Here is a 24895-nt window from a genome sequence, read left to right on the forward strand (position 1 = left end):
GATGAATGGATGATGATGATGTGGGATGTTTCCCTGCGTTGGGTGCAGGACCCTACCCCATTCCAAAGAGGTTCATATGAGAGGATGACGAGGGAAGGGAATCCCTACAGTTCGTGAAGAAGAGAGAAGAATAAAAAAGTATTAAGCTCTTGTATTACAATCGCTAACGATGTGATTGAGTTGTGTAATACGGTTAAGGTGTTAGGTGTCTATTTTAGTGAATCAATGTATTGGTCTTATCGTATCAAACAGGTTAGGCCCAAAGTATCGAAGGTCATCGGTACGTTATACAGATGTATATAGATACCTACTTACTACGGCAATTATTATTATTATTATTTCTTTATTTCGTAATTATCAAACTAGTGTATAATGATCTAGACCAGTCGCAATTTACTTACTACTCATTTAGTATGGGGAGCGGGGAACAATCTGGGAAGCCTATCCCAGTAGACCATAGATGTCCGGCGATCTCCAGGTTTCCTTGAAGGAACGCATCTGATTGACATTTTGTGACACTTTGTGGTCCTTCGTTTGTGACAAGTGTTCCCACTAATTCGGGATGTTTGTCTCCCGCCCCCAACTACTGGGTTTTCTTCCTTTTTTTCTTTTCTTTCTTCTTTTTTTTTTTTTTTCAACTAACTGCGGCTAAGTGGTCTGGGGTAGCCAGTCTGACTTCGTCGTGACTTACGTCCCCATTTTTTTCTTCCTCTATTATGAAACATCACATCCAGGTGACATCCCGATATGGATGTTTGGATCTCTCAGGGATTAGAGCAGAGAGCGTGTAGACGTCGCATAATACGTCCTGGCGACATGGTTTGTCCCAACTTTTTCCACATTCCTGGAATGTCCCAGAGATGTATAACTTCGGAATATTTGGATATTCACATGGTGTTCTGAAATCCTTGGATGAAACTCCCCACTCTCCAAGGTCGAAAATAAAGTTGTTTTGAAATCCTTGCTTTTCGTTCTTTCATAGATGCTGCACTATATGCTATCCAGTGCGATGCCACACATCCCGATGAGATATATCACGATACTTTTGTCACTCTACATTATGGCTAGGTTTATAGCACTACAATATTCATCACCGTGCCGCACCTTGCACAATGTTTGCATAAGTTGCCTTGGGCACTGGAGGAAATTGCTTGAACCTCCGGCCATTTCCAAACTGGATGTAACAGGTGCTGATATACGAATTGATGGGACACGTTCGTTAAGTGTAGTGGGGCGTAAAATGTTTGTATAACGGTGACGAGGATGCGTCTTCGCAATTCCCGTGCATCTGCTTCGAGTCAAAGCATACCCAACAACATTCCTGACATCCCCTCCTGTCAAACACAGTATTTTTAATTCAGGTATTTAATTATCGTCTCTATCACGTGATGACCTGCTGAGTGGATCTGTAAAACCAATAGGGTTCTGCTGTTGCTCGAAGAGCGCTACGTAAATGCATTACTGTTACTTATTTCTTACCAGCTTTTACTTGTTCACCCTATATCTCACGCTCAGAGAAGTTATCTTTGCTTGCTACCAGCAACATGAAAAAATTAGCATTATATTGACATTCAGAACAACATCTTATAAACGTCCCACATTCGTCGGTATACCTCTAGACGACATCTTGATTACGTTCGTGCGACGTTCAATGCCCAAGTCCTTGCCTCACAGATCTCCCATGGATATCCCTGGGATCTGCCGGCTGCTTTTTATTGGACATTTAAACATCCAGAGCACGATATCCTGCAGACGTACCTGGGGCATTTGCTGGTTGTTGGAATAAGACCAACGCGAATACTGTCGGGGGATATCTAGATGTCCTGTGGATGTCCAGATATTCAGGACGTTCGCGACCTTGTAGAGATGTCCAAGGGATATTAATGGTTTGCTGGGATACTTACCGCACAGAAGAAGATATGCGTAGTATATTTTCCATACAGTCACACAACGAGTGAACAGTACATACATTGTATAGCTGAATCGGAGAGCGACCAGCCGACATTCCTTGTCCTATGGCTATGCAGTCGTCTGTGCTTACGAATTCACTGAAAACACATGTGTACACCACGACAGACGAGTATTGACAATGGTCTAGCACCATATAAAAACCTTCAGTGTACAACTAAGGAAAGAACGTCAATTGGGACATTGAGAACGACGGTACAAACAATGAGAGAGTGTTGAAATAACGATTCAGATGTGAAAATGCCTCCTGCTGACGTAGCGCTCACCATATTGTGGCACTGTGTAACAGATGTAACACCGAGTCCGATACACACCAACTAACAAAGAAAAGGAAAGAAACTCAGAAAAGCCATAATCCACAAAATTTATTCATTTCCACTGTTTTTCTTCATGCTGTAGCCCTGCTAAGTTTGTTTAGCTAGCCTACGAAGCCAAGATGCACTAAACAAATACACCACATGCAATCGTGGAGAAAATCCAAACTTAAAAAACTGGAAGAAAAGTGAGCCAGAATGTCTATTTCAAGACCTAGAACCAGCATACAAATCTCCTCACTCACCCAATAAAGTCAGAAATACACACACATAAAATGGTACTCAGCAGCCACAGAACACGACAAACAGATAACCACCACCGGGAAGAAAGAGAAAAAAAGTAAGAAAGAAAACGGTGCACACACTACATGCATCCGAATGGAATGACGACACCCACAAAACGCCGGCATCCACCACCAGGTAGCGCTACCCGTCTCATTTTCGCCAGAATACGAGAGAGGAGGCCCCGCGGGGGGCGATCCGAGGAGGACTCGCCCAACGATAGCTCATTGGCCGTGCGTATCCATGGCGACGCCATTACTGACACGAGGAGGCGGTGCTACCGATCCGCGAATGACGAGGGGCTGCTGTTATCATACATGGCCTTTTCCGTACGGCCAGCCGTGCTTTTTTCTCCAGGAGCCAGACTGGACGACGGACGCCGATGGCGCTGGGGTCCGCCGCGCCGTACGGCCCGATGCTCATGTTGCCCACCCTCAACTTCTCAGTGACACAGGTAGCAGCCGTGTGCGAGACACTCGAAGAAAGCGGCGACATCGAACGTCTGGGAAGATTCTTGTGGTCCCTACCTGTCGCCCATCCGAACTGCGCCGAGCTGAACAAGAGCGAGGCTGTGCTGCGTGCCCGTGCCCTGGTTGCGTTTCATGCGGGCAACTTCCGCGAGTTGTACCGCATCTTGGAGAGCCACCGGTTCGCGCGTAGTTCGCACGCTAAGCTTCAGGCCATGTGGTTGGAGGCACATTATCAAGAGGCTGAGAAACTGCGCGGCAGGCCCCTGGGTCCCGTCGACAAGTATCGTGTCAGGAAGAAGTTTCCATTGCCTCGTACCATCTGGGACGGTGAGCAGAAGACACATTGTTTCAAAGAGCGCACCCGTTCCTTGTTGCGTGAGTGGTATCTGCAAGATCCTTACCCGAACCCGACGAAAAAACGTGAACTGGCTCAGGCGACTGGACTGACACCGACGCAAGTGGGGAACTGGTTCAAGAACCGGCGTCAAAGAGACCGTGCTGCCGCTGCGAAGAACCGGTGAGTCGGTGTTCCCACATTTGTTCGTTCAGTTCCAATGGTTCAATGTCAGCCTCGCAGTGGCAATGTATTGGGGTGGTTCCTGTCGCCAGGGCTGCCAGACGTTATGCCAGCACATTAGCGTTGGCTATACTGACACTAATCTGATACGGCGGAGCAAGAAGTTATTGATGTGGCATTCGTATTGAATATGTATCATCACATCTGTCGGACTCGGAATCGTTACAAGAAACCTTTAGATAACGTCATATGAGTGCTGCTTTGATCGCTGAAGAAAACGAAACAGATTGGTCCCAATCTCACTCTTGGAATATTGTCTCTGCTGCCAAACTGCTTAGTGAAGACTGTGGCGAATACCGCAGGCGTATGCATATATAGGATGAAACAAAAACAAAATATCTTCCGGTATTACATTCCCATCATACGGAATAGCGGAAAATTACACGAACGGTACTGGGGCCGTCCTTTACACCTGTCTCATATCGCCCAGCACCACAACACATAGACACGAAGACACATTCGCAGTGATACGAGCGGAACTAAAAATATTTGCTGTGCGTTGCAAAACACAACCGGATACATTTGGCAGAAGTTTCTTGGTTCAAATGGTTCAATCTCCATGTGGAAGCCTTAACTGTTGTGTGACCCTCACCGCGAATGGCCGAGATCCTGCATAAACCAGAAATACTGATTCAAAAGTTCAAGACAGGGTATCGAGTTTCTGCCGCTTCGAGGCAGATTTGCAAGCGGACTGTGTGGTGCAGGCTGTATCGAATAAAACTGCGCGAACGCAAAAGTTGTGCAAATATGCAATTCGTTCACCCAAATGCGTAATTACAAGCGGCTTCAGAGAGTAAGAAGTTAACAAATGGTAATGCAAAAAAAAAAAAAAAAAGTATTGCACCCAGTGTTGACATGGTCGCTTACGATCACGTTTGCCATATGACATGCGGTTCCCAATTACTATGATGTCTTCGTCGAAATACGGGCCTTGTTTCACATCCAATGGTTTCCTTCGTACGACATTCGTTGTCTCTCATTTTTGGAAAATACAACACTGCATGCCTCAGATATTTCATATTATGTCTTGTAATAAATATCGAACTTGTGCCAGTAATCGAAACGCAACACCATAAAATAGTTTCGATGAAACAGAAAATAAACAATAACAACTGTGAACAGAAAAACAAGAAAATCAGTACTATATGGAGTGGAAATTCCACGTAAATTGGATAATTGCCGTTCTCGTATACTACGACTGCAACGTGATCGAAATTTGGAATGATTGTGATGTTTAGTTCTGCGCACACGACATATACGTTTTCTTGAAACATACAAGCGTCGTTCTGTGCTTGATATTCCAATGTAATGAACTCCTTGTTCTGCTCTATAAGCGTTTATTTATTTATTTGTTTGTTTATTTTTTCGGAAACGCGGGTATCAGGTTCGATTCGAAAAGCTCCCTGCATTGGCGTCGTAAAAACTCTAGCGCGAACATTTGACTGCGAATTTCTTTGGTGCACACGTGTGATAGAGCTCTCACACATCGGGTCATCCAGAGAAGCACGTTAAACGTCATGTTGTTTCCTGTCAGAGTTTCTTTAAATTCAGCGAATCCGCAAATTCCTAATTCTCTCACGACGTTTCGATATCGGAATTTGAACAGAACTCTGCCAGCAATTCGGTAGCGTAAACTGTTCGGAAATTTGTCGTCGACAATAATGGCAGTACAGATAAAAAATATGGACATGTGTCCGCGGAAGTTTCCAGACTACAAAAGCGTACGTTCTGAGACAACTTCATTTCTGCTTAATGCCATATACATAGCAATTCATCTCGTGTACGTGTTACACGTACATTCCATTCTTGTACGTCCAGCACACAATCACATGAAGCATGTAAACAATGCCGTGAAATTAATGTGTGTTCAAAATGTTTAATAAATTTGCCCGCAACAATAATGCAGCCGAAGTTCAGAAGCAATTTCAACGAAGTACACCAACCAATCAAGAAACAAACGTGTTTTATATGCTTGTGTATACGCCAGCTAACCACATTCGGAACACTGTGTATTGGGGCAGTTATAATATCAATAATAAAGTGTGCCTTTTTCCCACGAAACAGGCGAAGCAGAGTATATGTATAAGGGTAAAATCAACGGGCGTTCTACATATTGCAGACTGAATCGAAAGTCGCCGCATGTCTGCATGCTTTTCTTTGCAGTCCGAACAACAACGGCGACACTTTATCTTAACGATGGTGATTGGGGTGTTTCATGGCGCTAGAGGCGATACTCTATACCTCGCTGATTGCGTACGAAGTTGGTACAACTCATTGGGATGTGATGAAAACAGCACCAAAGTCAACTAAAGGAAGTACAGACATGAACCGCCGCTGAAATCGTAGACAGCCTTCACGTTAAATAAACGAAGCTGTATACGTATACACGACATGTGCGTTAATTAACCGTATATATAGCCTGTTGTCTGTGCAATACCAGCATATCAGTTTTGGGCTGAATATGTATACGGAACAGCGAAACAATATTTGCACTGTCGCCGATCTCTGTGCGATGTTGCACGAGCATGTCAATCGAGGAACGAGGTTGCCAACAACGTGATAATGGTGCAAGGAGGACAGACAGAAAGTGATGCCGTCGTGCTACAGTGGGTACAGTGTTATCGGAATATCACGGATGGTCGGAGTTTATGTGCGGCACTGTATATGGAGAAAAAAATGCAACAATGTTCGGAAGGTTTCTATGGTGTTTTCCGGCGGAATTCACTGCGGGAAATGGTCGTATTACCTGGAAGTATTTTTGCACAGAAATTAATCACTCGGCTGGGTCTTCGTTCATCGTATATATAATCAGCCCTCGATTTATGAATGGTTAACGTTCCTAGGGGGAAAAAAATCGTTCAGAAAATCGAGGGATTCATGAATCCGACTTTCGGAAACAGGAAGGGGATGATGTGTCTTGTCCCGCCATCACTCTAAAAACAGAAGTTCACCACATAGCATGCACGCTCTTAGCCATCATGAACGGCATCGCTCTTCCTCCTGATTGGTTAAAAACGGCAGGCGTACGCCTTTTTGGGATACTTATACAGTTATGGTTATTTGTTACAAAAACCGTACGTCCCGAGCTTTCCACAAATCGGGACTGATAGAGGTATCATTCTGTGCAATTGTTAGCCTACACCGTGCAATGTGGTGAAGTTCTGTTTTTAGAGAGTGCAGACTGCAGAGGGCACCGTTAATAAAACGAGGGAGTTCGAAAACCAGCTCGATTCCGACGCGGGGATACGTAGGTCAGGCATGCGTGTACAGAGCTCTTGCCGTGCTCGGCGCCCCCTGTGGCTTCCCAGGGACAGTTCCCAAGAGTGGATGGGGAAATCGTGCTTAAAACCTCCATTTTCCGCGGGAGTACTATCCTTCTGCCACACATCACTTTATGTAGAGGATTTTCTTCGGGACCGTCGGGCGTCGTGGAAAAATGGCATCTTCCTGAACACTCTGTCATCGGCAACGCCAGTGATGACGGCACTGTGTATACTGTCGGCAGACATGCTGGACAAGGATCTGTAGGCGCAGCGGCGCTCGACGAGGGATGCGTATTATATTCAACATCGAATTCCGCAGCAGGTTATACCATTTTCACCGCCATTTCATCGGAATTTGTAGGGATACCTTATACGGGGATGTCTTTAAATTACAACAGAGAGTATATGGGAGAGGGGGTCACGAATGGTGTCAAGAGTGGTATGGTAGGTTGAATTTAGGAAAATATGAAGGCGTTGGCTCCTATACAACCGAGAAGCTAGACGCAGCTACTTTAAACATCGCAAGTAAAAAGGGGAAAGAAGTCGGCAGTCAATCGCAGTCTTCTAACGTGTACAAAGCATTAAAGGCATAAAATACGTAATTACATTCCTATACAGGCACTGATTGACTGAGACATTTACTTTTTCTTCTCACATATGTGACCTCAAAACCTAGAACAAAGGAGCAAACGACGAATGAATGTTAGACAAAGGTATTAGTACGGCGTCTGAAGCCTGAGTGTGTATCATGACCCCCACACGATCTCCACCGCACGACACGCACCTACACTTTTAATTCGGAGAGGCCATTTCAGCGTTAAAATCATAGGCCCTTTTTAACGCTGAGTTCTGCAGCGTCCCATGCATGGTAATGCGTATTAATGCGACGCTTCTTAGGCGTCGAAATCATTATACTTTTTTAACGACATTTAACACCATAATCCCGAATGACATCGTTCACTTCCCTGATTTGTTGAAAACTGGAGGCGGACGCCCTTTTGTGTCAGTTAAGCGGTCATGTTAATTGTCACAAGGGGGCGTATACGCCCCTCAAGATTTACAAAAATGAGGTGTGATAACGGTTAATTTTGTAGAATAGTTGGCCTTCGAAAGTTCTGTTTTGAGAGTGTACGGTGGAAGTTCAGTTTTAAGAGTATCAGCTGTGTCTCCTTTCGAGGTTTTATATCCGCGTCAAAACAACCGGTAGCTCTTAAAAAACACAAGGACAGCTCCGTATCCCGACCATCTGTGCTTTACCTGCACAATGTATACAGGATGATGACACCCTTTTCCAACTGTTTAGTTCAAGAGCCGCCGCCTGTCTGTGTCAGAACATCGCCTCTGCGCGAAAAAAGAAAGAGAAAATTAGTGTGACGAAAGTCTATACGACTGAAAAATGCTGATGTCACGTTACTGTGTAACCTCATTCCCAGCTTACATTGTAGAGGAGGACACGCTGTTCCACTTGCCAGTTTAACATGCAAGCTGTTTTCAGTCTGGTATTCGGAATTTAGCTTACCGACAAATATCAAAGTTTATAGGTCAAAGTCGAAGCTATCATGTGAAGGTGTAACGCGCAGCCACCGAAAGAACTACACAATTTTCCCCAGTAGTAGTAGTAGTAATTAACTGCTAAAAAGGAAGAAGAAAATAGACTTGGAGCAGGGTGGCTGAAGGGCGCCTGCAGCTCCATCGCCTTTAGTCGGTTTTGAGGTTCATGATATGTGACTGGTAGTAGCGGTTGTATATATACCGCTTTCTTTTAGGTAGACCCACAGTGCCTTGAGTTCCTTCATGTCTTGTTCCTTTGTGGGCCATCTTCCCGTTACTTCGCAGTAAGAGAATGGTCTTTTGTCCAGTGTTTGAAGTGCGTGGGATAGTCTTTCCCTTGCGTCTTCTTGTTCTGCACACTGTATAAATACGTGTCCTGGTGCACTTTGCAGATGTCACACAGTCTTGAGGTCACAATACCGAGTTGGAACTGTAGTTGGAAACGCGGATGAATCGTTCTTTCGTCTCTTTCGTAAGGGGAACGCAAAAGAATCTGGGCGGGCCTTGATGCGTCAATGAAAGCGCCACCATAATGTCTTCCTGCTTGTTTTCTTTACCACAGGACACTTGGTAATTGATCATAAATGCTGACGTGATCGAGTACACGCGGTCAATTATGGTAAATGTGGCAAATTGCGGTAAGCACATTGGGTGAAACACGAAGATCTGTATGTGTGAAGATATAGGTTGCTTATTCGCTATTTGCATCCGTTAGAAACCAGTCCAAAGTATGAGTATCACACCGCAGAGCAGACCTGGTGCACTCTAAAAACACAACTTCACCGTATACAGGGTGTTTCAGTTAAATCCCCGGGCGCGAACGTGTGCACCAATCGAAGAACTTTCTTTTTTTACAAGTATCTGTCCGATACCACCTACAAGCTGCGCACCGTGTGAATGAGTGGGAATCGCTCATTATTTAAATAAATTCATTTAAATAAATCGCACATTATTAAATAAATAATAAATAAATAAAAATTCAAATGAGTTTCGTGAAAACACATTTCTTCTAGAGCAGAGCTCCGTCGGCTTTTAAAATGGGTACTACCCCTTGTGGGACCTTCAGTGGACACCTAGCTTAGAGAAAAATCTGCCACCGAAGCGTGTCGTTTGTTGCAGTAATTAATTGGTTTCGATTTACATATCATTGTCGCGGCTGCTCGCGGTGAAGCGCAAAAGGTCGCTCTTCCACTCCCTTATCCACCAATGAATTATGTCCTTACACCAATGAATTACGTCCTTTTGCGCTTCACTGAGACCAGCCGCCACAGAAGTATGTAAGCCGAAACCAATTGATTGCTGCAACAAATGACCCGCTTCGGTGGCAGATTTTTCTCTAAAAGGTGTCCACTGAAGATCCCAAAAGGGGTAGTACCCATTTTAAAAGCCGACGGCGCCCTGTGTTAGAAGTTATATGTTTATTGACGAAACTCATTTGAATTTTTTATATATAATTGGGGGTTTGAGTCACGAGACAACTGAGCATTTGAATTTTTATTTAAATAATGAGCGCCTCCCGCTCATTCACACGGTGCGCAGGTGGTATCGGACAGATACATGTAAAAAATAAAGTTCTTTGATTGGTGCACCCGTTCGCGAATTATTTAGCCCGGAGGTTTAACTGAAACACCCTGATATATCAGTACGATGTGCACCAACCATTGCCCACGCGCCAATAATGATATACACTCTTAAAAATAAACTTCATCGCATAGCACCCTCTTAGCCGACCATCACATCGAATGATATTGTTATCTGCAATTTGGATATATGACAATTGCCACAAACAGGCGGACGCCCCGTCTCTTCGAATCAGAAGCGATAGACCTTTCATTAACAAACACGTTAGGTAACGCTGAAGACCAGCCATTGTATAAGGGATGATAACGTTATCACTCCTCACTTGTGGAAAGCACGGGGAGTATACCTTTTTGTGACAATGAACATAACTGGATAACTGTCACAAAGTGGCGTACGCCTACGGATTTCAACAAATCATGGGAGAGAACGATGCCATTCATAGGATGACGGGTGGCCGCGGGAGCGTGTCACGCAGTGGAGTTCTGTTTTGAGAGTGTATAGGGATACTAGAAAAGCAACTATACAGGCTCGCGTATTATGACGAGTATACGTAAACAGGGAATGCGTGCACGCGAACAGTCGGCATCGAGAATAAGCTGTACTCTTTGCTCCACAAGAGACAACATAGAAGTAACGACGCATAAGCTAAACGATATCGAGGTTTCACATCAGAACGACAAACAAAAACATCAATTGATTGCGGCACGGGGGCGTGATACACAACCGGAAGTGACGTAATATGTGCTTCTCTTGTTTGGTCACGCCTTGACGAAGTGCAGCAGGGCTCACGAACAAACCCGCGTGCGTTACTGCATGACACGCACATCGGAAAGGATCGGTAGATGGCGAGCCGTATCTTTCTTTGAGGGGGACGTTGAGTTCGGGTACGGATACGTATCGCACCGCCAGGCGAATGTTTTGTTTGCACGCGAGAGGGCGGTATAAGTGGTCTCAAACGGCGAAAGCAAAGGTGTGAGTGGGAGCAGCTCCAACAATGGGTTGGAGAGAATGGTGCATTATGTTACACCCATTCTCATTCTGCACTTCTGTGCAGGAGTTACGAATGCTAAACGAGCAAAACTTTTTTTGTGGTTAAGGCATAACTGCGAATGAGCGAGACAAGGAAGACAAGTGCACGACACACGCGTAACAGCTCATGGAGCGCCCTTAGCTGCTCAAGCACCTTTTAATGCGCATGTCCGTCGCAACGCGTACTTGTTGTGTTAGTTATAATCAGAAGATGGAACTAAGTTGCAGTTACAGTTACATGGCTCAGAAAGTAATTTAGTTTCCAGGAAAGTTACCGAAACCAATATGCAATTCAGTCGCAGTTACACGGGGTGCCGTGTGATGAGCTTTCATCGCACGTTAAAGGACCCTCAGGTGGGCAAAAGCAATCCACAGACCGACCGCTGTGGCGTCGCTCATGATCTCAGCTGTCTCGCGACGTAAACACCCAATTATTAATTAATTAAGTCGCAGTTACTCGCCAATTTAATTTAATTGAGTAACTCCTGAGTAACTCTTGTGTTACTTCAGGCGGTGTCCGTTTAAAGCGGTCAGGTACAACGTCTTCCCGACCCCAACGCACTCGTTGTGGTTGTCTCTGTGTGTTTTTTTGTCCTTTTAGCGCTTTTCTAATGGGCTAATGGATTACCAGCGGTATCAGATGGATGTTTTAAGTACCTTAACGGTATTGGTCATTCTCGAAATTTGTAATTTACACAGTGAACACAAACATTTATACGAAGAATCAAACTTATGTGCAGAAAACTGAACACTTGAACAGAAGCAAAGAAGCGCATCCAGCATGGGTGTTACATTAGTCACTCGACGTGGTACCAGACATGTACAAAATACTCAAAAATGCATTTAAGATAAGATAATAAATACTAACGTTAGAATGTAATTAAGATAGAGTATAAATACATGAAAATTAATGTAATTAAGATAGTGTACAAAATACTTCGAAAAGTATTTGAAATACAATTAAGATACTCGAGTGCTTATCGCAAATAAGGCAATCTTGCGTTTTAAGTGTACACTTTATTTACATTTTATTTGCAAAAGGGTTCTTATAGGCGACCAGACAGCCCCTCGCCACGGAACTAAAAGGCGACAAGCTGAACGGAATGGACGCGAAATGATTTTGCTTGAACGCAAAAAGTCACAGGTCACTGGTCAACGCGGCATGTCGCCGCTGTGTGGCATGAATCACCTAAATCCAGCGCACTACGCAAGCCGCCGCTGTGTGATAGGAGTCATCTAAAAAGTCCCAAAAGATGACAAAAGAGATACCGCAGACATAACTCCACTAAGTATATGGGACGCAGAACAAAGCAAACTTCTAGCAGGTCCCTGCTCGGCGACGTCAGAATTCGGCGTCCCGGCATCAAGGCACACATAATAGAACCCTCACTCGCCAAGGATTAGTACAAGATCCCAAGAGGGCAAGATCTCTAAATGGAGACTTCCAAGGAGGGCCAATGCCCGGGTCAAGTCCAAGGGACTCAGGAAGTTTCCACTGAACAAGCAAGATAATGGAAAGAAAGACGAGACCCAGAAAGTTTGAGAGGGAGATCTAAAATATGTAATTAGAGTACTGAGTAGAAAATACCATAAAATGTATTTTAAATAGAGTACAAATACACAAAACAAAAAGTATTGAGTAGAGTACCAAAATACCGCAAATTGTATTTAAAATACAGTACTCCAAATACGTACAAGTCTGCGTGGTACTCATCACTAAAGAGGTGCATACATACCACCATAATTTATAATCAGAGAGGTGAAAAATCTACATAATTATTTAGGTGTCATGAATGTCCACACAAACAGTGCAAACCTTGCTCCAGTTTTGTATTGAAAGAAATCTTAAAACATGTGCAAGACCAGTAAGAAAATGGAAAATATGATCGCAGTAGAAAAGTCTCAGCCTTCGGAAAGGGACAATACCGCAGACAGAAATTTACGACAGAATTGTTAAACCACAACAGAAAGCTTAGCTATGCAGACAAAATGTTATTACATTAAATTTAAGCGTTTTTGAATGTATTTAGGTATACAGTAATTCATTTCTCTGAAAGTAATTATGCGTCAGTACGTCTCTGCGCATGAGAGAAAGAAAAGGTTCGAGAAAGCACGTGACAAGGCGTCTGTCCCACTGTATGGTGAGCTAGAAGGACCTGTCGGCAGGCCCGTCGGTGCGACCCGTTTGCAACCGCCGTTCAACACACCAGTCCTTCTAGCTCACCATACCCACTGATCTCTATTTAGAGTCCGGTGGTTTAATGTCCACTTGGGTTCGTTACAACAATATGGGGAAAAAGATGAAGCAACGTGGTGTGGTGCCGTTGTCGTCCTCACAGAAGCGGGCAACACCACGACTAACGCTCTGGGGGAATGTGCATCCTGGGCCAACTTCTAAGGGAAATGTGCCGACATATCATCAAAATGGCAGAATGGGCCTGTTGGTACATGACTGAATAAAACCGGAGCACAAAACACGGACAAGAACACACATAGACGACACTTGCTCCACTATCAACAGATTCTTTAATGGCAGCAATCCTTAAATAGTAGACTACAACACCAAAGGCACAGCTAGTGGTACACTTGGGGTGCATGTAATGAAGTGTGGTTGCTCACCCGCTTTCACAAAAACACAGATAAAGGGTAGGTTCAAAACAAAAACTGAAAGGGAAGTGTTTGAAGCCTTTTTAATCGAGAGATTGGGCAAAGGTAATTGTGTCAGCGAACCGTCTGTGGCACTGACACGTGAAGAATTTAAATATCTAGAAGGCAGATGTAGAACAATGAAAAGTGACTTGTTTTGTTTTCCCCTTTCCCCTCGGCAACCCCTATTTAAGGATTGCTGCCATTAAAGAATCTGTCGATAGTGGAGCAAGTGTCGTCTATGTGTGTTCTTGTCCGTGTTTTGTGCTCCGGTTTTATTCAGTGCCGACATATGTCTGGCAGTATCTGAGGAAAACCCAAGAAAAAACCCAGACAGCACAGCCGGCACCGGGATTCGAATCCGGGTATCTCCTAGTCTCGACGTGACAATTCCAGCACGCTAACCGCTCAGCCACACGAGTTGGTGAAGCAACGTGGTGGTGGTGGTGGTACTGCTGAAAGTGCTCGCCGTTGTCGGCCTCACAGAGGTGGACAACGTCACGACTAACGCAAGAAGAAGCAACGTGGACCTCACGTGCAGTTGCTGTGGTACCTTTATTTGAAAGCGATCCAGGGAGACCGTTCTACGTGCACGAGGGAAAAGGGAAAAGCTGAAGGGCTGCGAAAGCCTGACCTACTTGCAGAGCGTAATGGTATACCCCACTCCGCCTCCTGCAGTTTCAGGACTGCTTGCTTGTGCTATTTTCAACATGTGTGCGTGCCCGTCACAGCGGCTGGTTCAGGGCCAGTAGTTGGGTTCATTCTAAAAACGGAGGTGACGAATGCTGTGCTCACTTGCGAAGTACTCGAAATAGAAGAGAGAGAGAGAGAGCTGAGAATATCACCACGTATCACGCGAATAAGCAGAGTGATAGTGTTCATTCTCTCGAAAATGGGAAGGCGGCATAAGGAATAATCACTAGATGCAAGGCCTTCGTCTTCTTGCGGAATACTTGTGCTCCACCGCGGTCTGGTGACGGCTCTCTGAAAGCCCCCATCATCATCCCCTCATCCGTTCCCAACGAGCAGTAGGGCAGTGTACCGCCTCAGCGGCGGTGAATCCCCCACCCCATCATCATCCAATGTATGTGTGTGCCTCTATCTGATGTTTTGAATTTGATGCGGAGCATCACAAAAAGACGTATCACTCTTAAAAATGAACTTCGCCGCATAGCTCGTCCTTAGCCAACCATTATCACGAGTGATATTGTTATCTTCCCTCATTTGTTGAAAACTGGAGTCGTACGCCTTTTTTGTGACACTTATGCTGGTCATAATTGTCACAGAAAAGGCGTACGCCTCCCGCTTTCAACAAATCAGGTCAGATAACGATATCATTCGAGATTATGGTTGGCTAGGAGCGTGCTATGAGGTGATGTTCATTTTTAAGAGCAATGTTTTGCCAACTCCGGACGACGCCGACAGGCAGATGTCAGATGTCTGTTCAGCTCCTTGTTGAACAGCGCCACCCTGGAATACGGGACATCATGCATCATAATCGCCCTCCTCTTCCCACGAAAAATCTTCCTCGAAGCATCCAGACCATGCTCCATAGGCTCCGCACTGGGTGCGCGTTCACCAATTCTCAGCTGTTCAAGATAGGCTCTAGGGGTGACGCCTGCTGTGGCCACTGTCAACAACCCGAAACAATCGAACACATCCTGCGAGACTGCCGAGCATACCATTCTGCGCGCGAAACACATCTCCCTCGCTCCACCTCGGGCTCGCTAGCAGACATCCTCTACCCCGCTGGTTCTTCTGCCGAACGTTCCGCCAAAGCAAGAAACCTCATTCTCTTCCTGCTGAAGACAGGCCTTGCTGATCGACCCATCTAATACTGTACTCTCCCCGATGAACTCGTGCACCTCACCGCATCCCCATCCTTCATCCTCCTCTATCCTCCATCCGTCCGTCCTTCCTTTGTGTTTTGTTTTGCTATGCGTTTTCCTTTTCTTTTTTTGGCTATAGGCGTGACGACGCCCACTTCTGTGTGGCCAACAACGGCGAGCCTATCCTGCCATCACCCCCCCCCCCCCCTCATTTTTAAGAGTGTATGGCCTCTCATTTTCAAAGAGGAGAACACTGTCATCCTGCGCAGTCACGTGATGTGTGATGATGTTCTGCTTTTACTTCTTTCCATTTTTATAGGATCTCGCAAGCGAGTTCAGCGTCACCACCGATACCTCTGTTTTTAGAGTGCACTCTAAAACAGAACCTCACTCACTTAACACACTCTGTCGCCCATATATACCGTGCGGCCGAATGATACAGATACCACCTCCGATTTGTGGAGAGAGCGGGACGTACGCCTTTTTGTGACAATTAAGAAATGTTGAGATTGTCACAAAGTGTCGTAAGCCTCCCATTTATCGGGAAATATGTCGATATCATTCGGAATGTCGGTTATGGTTCTTTTATTTATTTATTTATTTGAAATACTACTGGCGTTGACTCGCCATGAAAGGAGGGACACACATAGTGCGCATATTCCACTACCAATATAACGGCAACAACAATGATAATCATAATAAAATAAAATAAAAGGAAAACGCTATGCCAACAAACATGAAGCTGTACTCAATTAGCTATACATATGCATATATACACACATACACATATATAAAGGAAACACAGTTATGAGTCACGATAAAGTTCAGTAATACAGGAGACAAAAGAAGGGAGGGTGTCGCAATCAATGGCCGTCTGGTGTAACTTATTCCATTCTTCAATGGTTTTAGAGGAAAAGTAGTACCGTAAGCAGTTTATGTTGAAGCGATATTGCACTAAATGTTTGGTGTGCTTTCTGCGACGAGTACCAGTGTCGTAAAATTTCAAGTACTTGAACTGAATTGAATTGAAACTTTATTTTACATTGTAGCATGTACAATGTGGGAGGCCCAGTGCAAAAAGCTGCACGAAGCAGCTTGGCCTTGGGAATGCAAGTTTCGTCGTTAAGTATAGACCAAAGAGTTTTTAGGCACGTAATTTTGTTTCTGACATGAAGATTCAGAAGCCCTGCCGACTGGAGCATTTGAGTTGGTGAGTCAAAACGGGAAAATTTGTTGTACACGAAACGAATGGCTCGTCTTTGAATCATTTCAAGCTCTTCTATTCTCGTTGTAGCTTCCGGAAACCAAACGAGAGACCCATAATCAATTACCGAACGTACTAAGGTTTCTTAAGCAATTAGCCTCACGTGTTTCTCGGCGTCGCAAAGACTTCTCCTCAACATACAAAGCTTTCTACTGACCCAGCTGATAACATCGTTTATATGTTGATCCTACTTCAAATCCTCGCTAAATGTAGGACCTAGGTATTTATGTTTACTGACTTGCTTAAGTGGTCGCCCATTGACGGAGTACTCAAAAGGAAGAACATTTTTCTTTTTAGTTGTTATTTTCATGTGCACACTTTTTTGCGTATTAATAGACATGTGCCAAGAGTCGCACCAACTTTTGAGGGAGTCAAGGCATGTTTGCAAACATTCCTGGTCTTGGCGGTACCCTACTTCCCTGTACAACACGCAGTCATCTGCAAACAATTTGATACTAGAGATAACTGCATTTGTCATATCATTTATATAAAGTAGGAAGAACAAAGCCCAGGACTGATCCTTGTGGAACCCAAGAGCTTACATTCGAAATACGTGAGTTTATGCCATCAAGGTGCACAAACTGTTGCCTTTCAGTAAGGTAGGATTCAAGACAAGATATGAGTTTGTCATTATTAAAAATTGAACGAAGTTTTAAGAGTAGCTTTGAGTGAGACACCCTGTCAAAAGCTTTTTCAAGATCAAGAAAAATCACGTCCCCCTCTTTGCCAGCATTAAGGCTACGGTCCCACTCGTCACCCGAAAAGTGTCATTTTCACTCAAAGATCAAAGATCAAAGATCACACAAGATCATGTACAAACTCAATAAGTTGGTATGTGGTAGAGGAACGCTTTTGAAAGCCATACTGGAGCCCACTTATCACAGAATGTTCTTCAAGGAAACTAGACAGGTGACAGTAAACTATGTGCTCGAAAATCTTAGAACAGCTTGACAGCAAGAAATAGGTCGATAATCTTTGACGGATGACGCCTGGTTTTTTTCGGAATTGGAATAACTTTCGCAATTTTCCAAGCACGAGGAATCCGCCCTGATTCATATACTTTCTGATATATCAACTGTAAGTAAAGTGAAATCCACCCTGCGTAGCGCCTCAAGAAACCGTTTGGAATTCCATCAGGTCCTTCATTCTTTTTTTACGTTTAGGCTAAGTAAAAGAGATAAAATGCAGGGAGAGGAGGAATTACCTTGCCATCCTACCCATCCTTCCATGCGATGGTTGACACCGGGCATGTAATGTGGCTAAGTCCTCTTTTTACAAACAAAAGTAGACCATTGTGATTCTGTTCCCGTATACACTAAAAAGCAATAATTACAGCTTGTAGTTCCTTAGATTGCAATTACTTCTCAATTTAGTCCCATGACCCTTAAATTTACTCCCCAACACTGTAAAGATCCTTAAACTTCCAAGCAATTTGTCGCGAAAGCGACTAATGATTATGGCAATCTATCTATAAGTCTCAAGAGGACAAAAATTCCTGTGTGTGTGTGTTTTTTATGGAGTTTGTCTATACCCGACAGGAGAGAGAGAGAAAAAAAAGGGGGGAAACGAAATGAAAGCAAATCAAGGAAACGGAATGACGCAATGAAAGAGGGAAAGCGGGATGAAAGATGCGCTGCATGACGCGACTCTTTCTGTCTGCCATCCGAAGTGGTTGCCTGGGTTGTCTTTGAGGCTAGACGAGTGATTAACGAGGGAGCGACAGAAGGCCTTGTAATCTCGGCCGAGGGCGGGCGGTTCAGCCATGACGGGGGCGGGCAACGAGCACACTCCTCCCGCTAACATTTTAACGTCGACGACGATCCATGAACGCATAGCTATACACATTGCGCCGCGTGTGACGCGGCTGTTGTTCCTTCAAGAGAGTCAGTATGGGAAAACTACAACTGCATCCAGGATTGCAAAGCATTGCTAAGTTCTTTCTCGTTGTTCTCGCAAACGGCGAAGAAACACAAGCCTCACGTACACACACACAGACAGGAGAGAGGGAGACAAAAACAAAACAAAAAACAAAAACAAACAAACGGTGGTTCGCCATGTACAACACGGTGAGGGCTGTGTCTCCTATCTGCTAGGGGTGTGGACACATATTATTGTGTGTGGAACTCTGTCACTCGGCGTCACCTTCTGTGCGTGCAAAAGGGCTACCTCCATAGGTATACACCGGGCGTTTCAGTTAAATCCCCGGGCTAAATAATTCGCCAACGGGTGCACCAATCGACGCACTTTCTTTTTTACAAGTATCTGTGCGATACCACCTACAAGCTGCGCACCGTGTGAATGAGTGGGAGGCGCTCATTATTTAAATAAAAATTCAAATGAGTTTCGTAAAAAAACATAACTTCTAAAGCAGGGCGCTATCGGCATTAAAATGGGTACTACCCCTTTTGGGACCTTCCGTGGACACCTTTTAGAGAAAAATCTGCCATCGAAGCGGGTCATTTGTTGCAGTAATTAATTGGTTTCGGTTTACATATTTTTGTCGCAGCTGGTCGCAGTGAAGCGCAAAAGGACGCTCTTCCATTCCCTTATCCACCAATGCATTATGTCCTTACACCAATGAATTACGTCCTTTTGCGCTTCACCGCGACCAGCCCCGACAAAATATGTTGTGAAGGCTCGCTACCGACGCGTGAGTCCACGCTGAGAGGAAGCACACGAAATACCAGATTTTGTAGCACACATATTTAATATGAGCACGGAATGAAAATGTTGGCTCACAGATCGTCGTCTTCTCCCTGTTGGTGGTCGCCCTTGTCTTCCGAGTAGCTTCAGTGGCCGCTGCCTTGTCTCTTGGCTTCCTCCATCCCCCGTTTCGGTGCTGGACCCTTGTTCGTCTTTCGGGAGCTCTGGCACGACTGCCTTCCCCCACGGATGGTGATCGAGAGTTCGAGACCAAAAACCGGAGAAACGGACACTTTCCGAGAAACGGCAGAGACGGGGCCGATCGACGGTGTCGTGTTACACCCTTTCGAGTGTAGGAACTGGACGGCGCCCCCGAAACCATAAATAACGTTTGTGTAACGGCTTCGCTGTTCATTCTACGTCCATTTGGGCTGTGAGGTTAAGCAGTCACATCTGGTCCTTCACATCCGCCCACACTTTCTAGAGGAATGCTCTCACCGAGAGCGTTCCGATACGTTGAATGCCGAACGGCTCGGTGGCTGGGAGCAATGCAGGTGTTGCACTGAAATATTCGGCCAGTCTCTCTTGGTCACATCTCAGGCCATTTCATAGACATGTATGGTGGAAGCACTGTGCGCTCGCCCAAAGCAAGGGGTCACTGAGCTGTTCCTTGGGCCGGTATACGGGGGAAGACACTTATGGAGTCACCGATTCAGCCCGTGCTCATTTTCAAACGGCAAATGCCTTAAAAACCAATTTCTAACTGAATATATGACTGAAACTTCTGATGACCAATGCACGTAGCAGATTAACACAGGATATGGCACTTTCTCACACCGCTATGAATACAATGAAAAACAACAGAACTATCACAATGCGTATCACACATGAGACAGCATATATTATGCAACCACAGCTGCATGAACTAAATCTTAAAAGAAAAAGGGAAACCAAACCAAACAAATGAAATGGAATAACACCAGCATGCTTGTATTCCGTGACAAATCAAATAACCAAACAAAACAATGGTTTCCCTCCAATATGGTTTACTCAGCTGAATACCGACGAATTGAAATAACCATTATGCTAAGAAAAGGCATAGTACATAACATCATTCTGTGTGGGTTATACGTAATACAATAATAATACATATAATGATAATAATGATAATACAAAATAATAGTATAACTATGCGGATTACAATATTCACGAACTGTTGCACAAAGTGAATGCATTTACTCGCAGCCTACGCCACCTCTACTTCTCAAAGGATAGCGACATGGTCGAATGAGGGGTGCGCTCACAGGACAAGTTAATCCACCGTCAATGGTTCCATTAACGTTCAGCTGGTGCTGCATGGCTGCCACGTTTAACTCTTCTTCCACAAGAGCTGCTAGATAGGGCTGCATCGCATCCGGCCCAAATGCTACAGCTATGGGAGGATCAGGTTGGCTGACACCCTGTGAAGCGGTGTTCTGTGTATGGAACCGCACACCCTGAACCTGACGCGTCCTCAGCGTTTCGTCCTCTACCTCCACACCGCCGTATTCTGACCGGAGTTCATACGCCGCCTTCAATCTATTTGCGTGCACGTGACGTACATCGTTCCCATGCATCGCTTTTATTTTGAACGTTACCGGGGACGTTTTTTCTATAACTCTGTAGGGACCCCTCCATTTCGGACTAAACTTTTTTGTAAGGCCCTTAGGGGTATAATCAACGCCAAGATAAACCCTGTCTCCTACTCTGTAAGTCGCCTCTTTGCTCCTTTTGTCGTACAGCCGTTTCCGTTTTTCGGCAGACTCCTTTAGGGCCTTGGCCGCTATGTCATGCGAGATCTGCATTCGCTTGGCTAATTCCTCTCGATAATTCTCCATACAAGAGTACGACACCTCTCGCGGCGCGTCGATGATGGAGCTCGGCAAATCCGGATCACGTCCATACAGCAGATAAAACGGAGTCTCTCCATTGCCATCGTGAACAGCAGTGTTGTAAGCGAACATCGCGAAAGGGACCCACTCGTCCCAGTTACGCTGATCGTGGGCCACGTAATGCGACAATATATGCGTCAGCGTCTGGTTGAATCTTTCCACGGCACCATTGGACTGCGGATGGTAGGGCGTGGTCTGAATTTTGTCGATGTTTAGTAGCTTACAGACGTCCTTCATCAGTTTTGAAAGAAAATTTGTGCCCTGGTCAGTCAATAGCTGTCGCGGCACTCCGTGTCGCAAAACAATTTTTTCCACGAATTGCCTCGCCACCGTGTCCGCTTTCTGATCGGGCATTGCAATCACCTCCGCGAATCGAGAGAGATGATCCACGAACACAAGCATGTACCTGTTGCCGACTGTGGTCACCGGCAGTGGCCCAACGATGTCCATGGCAGTGCGCTCGAACGGACGACTAACCTCATCAAAGAGCTGCAGCGGTGCCGCCTTTCTACCTTTCGGTGTCTTTCTTTCCACGCATGAACGGCATTGCCTGCAATACGTGGTCACGTCCTTACCCATCTGCCGCCAGAAGTAGTGGCGCTCGATGCGCTTACGCGTCTTGCGTTTTCCGAAGTGACCCGAAAATGGAGCATCGTGGAAGGCCCTCATAACCTTCCCCACTAGAGCTCTGGGAACGACAGGCCTTTCCCAGATGCCGTTTGACCCTAAGCGGCGCCGCCGTCCGCGAATGCATAGTGTGCCCTCCCGACTGAGAAAATACGCGTTTCCTCCAATTTGAACGCCAACACCCCGCTCGAGAGTGCTAATAATCTTCGCCAGCTCTGCATCTTTGCGTTGCTCGCTCTGTATTTCAACGCTATCGAGGACAGGAACGAATTGCTGCACAGTGCGCACTGGTGCTGATCTGCTCAGTGCGTCCGCATTGGTGTGCACCCGACCTGACTTATGTTTTATCTCAAAGTCATACTCCTGCAAAAGGAGATTCCATCTGGCTAATCGTGAGCTTGGATCGCGGACCGACATAAGCCACCTCAGGGCCTGACAATCTGTGAGAAGTTGAAACTTTCTCCCGTACAAATAGCACCTGAAATGGCGGACAGCCCACACTACGGCCAGACACTCCCGTTCAGTTGCCCCGTACCGCTGCTCTACTTCGCTAAACTGCCGGCTCGCGAATGCCACCGGGTGTTCACCGTCGTCGAAGTGCTGTGAGAGCACCGCGCCGGCCGCAAATTTGGATGCGTCTGTGGCCAAGATGAAGGGACGTCGGAAGTCAGGGTAGCGCAACACAGGTGCCTCGACCAATTTCTGTATCAGCACAGAAAACGCCTCTTCCGCCTCTGGTGTCCATTTAAAAAATGTATTCTTTTTCGTCAGAGCCGTGAGGGGTTTCGCGATGCCTGAAAAGTCGCCTACATGTCTACGGTAATAACCCGCGAGTCCGAGGAACTCCCTCACTTGCTTTACGTTAGTTGGCCTCGGAAAATTTTGTACAGCTTTTATTTTTGAGGGATCCGGGCTTACTCCTTTTTCCGATACAACGTGCCCCAGGTACTTCACCTCCGACTGCAAAAACTGGCATTTCTTTGGTTTTATTTTTAGCCCTGCGGCATCCAGCCGCTCTAGGATGGCATGAATATCCCTTAAATGATCCTGGAAGTCCTTGCTATAAATAATGATGTCGTCCATATAAACAAAACATTGTTTCCCAAGCATTCCGGCTAAGATGACATCAGCAGTACGCTGCCAGACTGCCGGACTGTTCGCAAGCCCCATTGGCATCCGCTTCCATTGGTAATGGCCAGTGGGAGTATTGAATGCAGTTTTTTCACTGTGTTTTGGGTCCATCTCGATTTGCCAAAAGCCTGCCGCTAGGTCCATCACAGAGAAGTAACGGGCTGACCCAAGCTGTGAAAGCGTCTCTTCAATGTTTGGAAGTGGGTAGGGGTCAATTCGTGTGACTGAATTCAGCTTTCGATAGTCAATTACAAATCGATAACTTCCATCCTGCTTCTGTACCAGCAAAGCGGGTGAACCCCACGGTGACTTGGAATGTTCAATAATGTCTTTCTCAAGGAGTTCCTGCACCTGCCTCTCCATTTCCTCTCGCAAGGTGTACGGCACTCTGTATGCACGCTGGTATACTGGGGCGGCATCTTCTGTCTCAATTCGGTGTTTAACTATATCACAGCGTCCTAAGTCCATACTGGAGGTCGCAAAGACGCTGGCGTAGTCATTAAGCAAACCTTCCAATTGTTCTCTTTCTTTCGGTGGGAGATGGGTTAGATCGAATTCCCTGCTTATTTTCTCTTCGCGTAGCTCATCTGGGACACAGACGCGAATGGGGTGATCTGGACCGCTTTCGGCCAAATAAAATGTGCCAATATTCTTATTTTTGGGGAGAACCAAGGTCTCTTTGGATACATTGACTACCTGAAACGGGACTTCTCGCTTATCCTGCACACCTACAAGGCAGTAGGCTCCTCTCAGTCCGTTGCTCAAAGATTCGCTTGGCTCAATGACTCCCAGACTACCTTCCCTTACATCTTTAGGGACGACACCAAAGCAGACACACTGGGACAGCGGTGGCACTCGAACCTCTGACACGAGCCTAACAGCCACTCCGGAATCAGGATACCCATTTGCGTGTTCATGGACAGTACTAAGGTTCGAAAAAGAACCCAGAATGGGCACACGCCGATCACCCACTCTCAGTGCATTCTCACTCAGCAACAGGTCGATGCCCTGCGCCCTTAGGAGGTCATGACCTAGGATTCCGGACACTTCTTTCGGAATTGCAATTGGTCCGGAACTGATATAACATTTGTGAGGGAAGTAACATCCACCGAGAGCAAAGTGCACATACGCGGTTCCTGTAATGCCCACTGAGTCCCCCGTTACCCCAACGAAGCTCTTAGCGTCAGGCGCGTCTACGTAGTGCGCTTCTCTGTCTCCCTTTTTACAAATAATGTCAAACGCACTTTCACGCAAAACAGAAATGCGGGCGCCTGTGTCCACAAGAAATTTCAGTTTGCATCCGTTTACCTCACATTCGACAACCGGGCAAGTCTCATCAGAAATTGAAACTACAGCGAAATTGCTCTTATCCCGCGCACGCTTGCCCCTCGTGCCGGGACTCACTCGTTTTTTGGAGCGTCGACACGCTCAGCGCGATTTTCATGGGCACGGGCTGCTTGGGCATCCCTGAAATGTGCATTTTGGTTTGTCGATCTGACGTTAGCGCAGTCTCTCGCGAAATGACCGACCTCATTGCAAAGGAAGCAGCGCCGTGGCGTCATGAACCGTCGGCCCCTAAATCGACGACCTCGCGATGCGCTCACTGTGGGATCCCCTCCGGCTGCACGCCTTTCAACCCCTGCATCGCACGATAGCAGTGACTCTAGCCTGGAGAGCCTCTCCGTCAGCTGTACAAGGTTGCGGTCCACATCGTTTTCATAACGGCGCTCTACTGCACGAATGGGTTGAGAGTCACGGGAAAGATTTTCGTTTTCCTCTTCGTCAGTCG

The 24895-nt window shown here is 45.8% G+C and overlaps 1 protein-coding gene across 1 annotated transcript in view; it reads left to right on the top strand.

Moving 5' to 3' along the window:
* Positions 1 to 2904: 2904 nt before the first annotated feature.
* Positions 2905 to 24895, top strand: part of LOC135396777 (homeobox protein SIX6-like) — a 70693-nt gene continuing 48702 nt past the window's right edge. Inside the window, exon 1 of the mRNA XM_064627938.1 lies at positions 2905 to 3551. Coding sequence (XP_064484008.1) covers positions 2947 to 3551 — 605 coding nt within the window. The 5' untranslated portion in view covers positions 2905 to 2946. The remainder of the gene's footprint in view (positions 3552 to 24895) is intronic.

This window comes from Ornithodoros turicata, chromosome 6, assembly GCF_037126465.1.
Source record: "Ornithodoros turicata isolate Travis chromosome 6, ASM3712646v1, whole genome shotgun sequence".
Classification (NCBI taxonomy): domain Eukaryota; kingdom Metazoa; phylum Arthropoda; class Arachnida; order Ixodida; family Argasidae; genus Ornithodoros; species Ornithodoros turicata.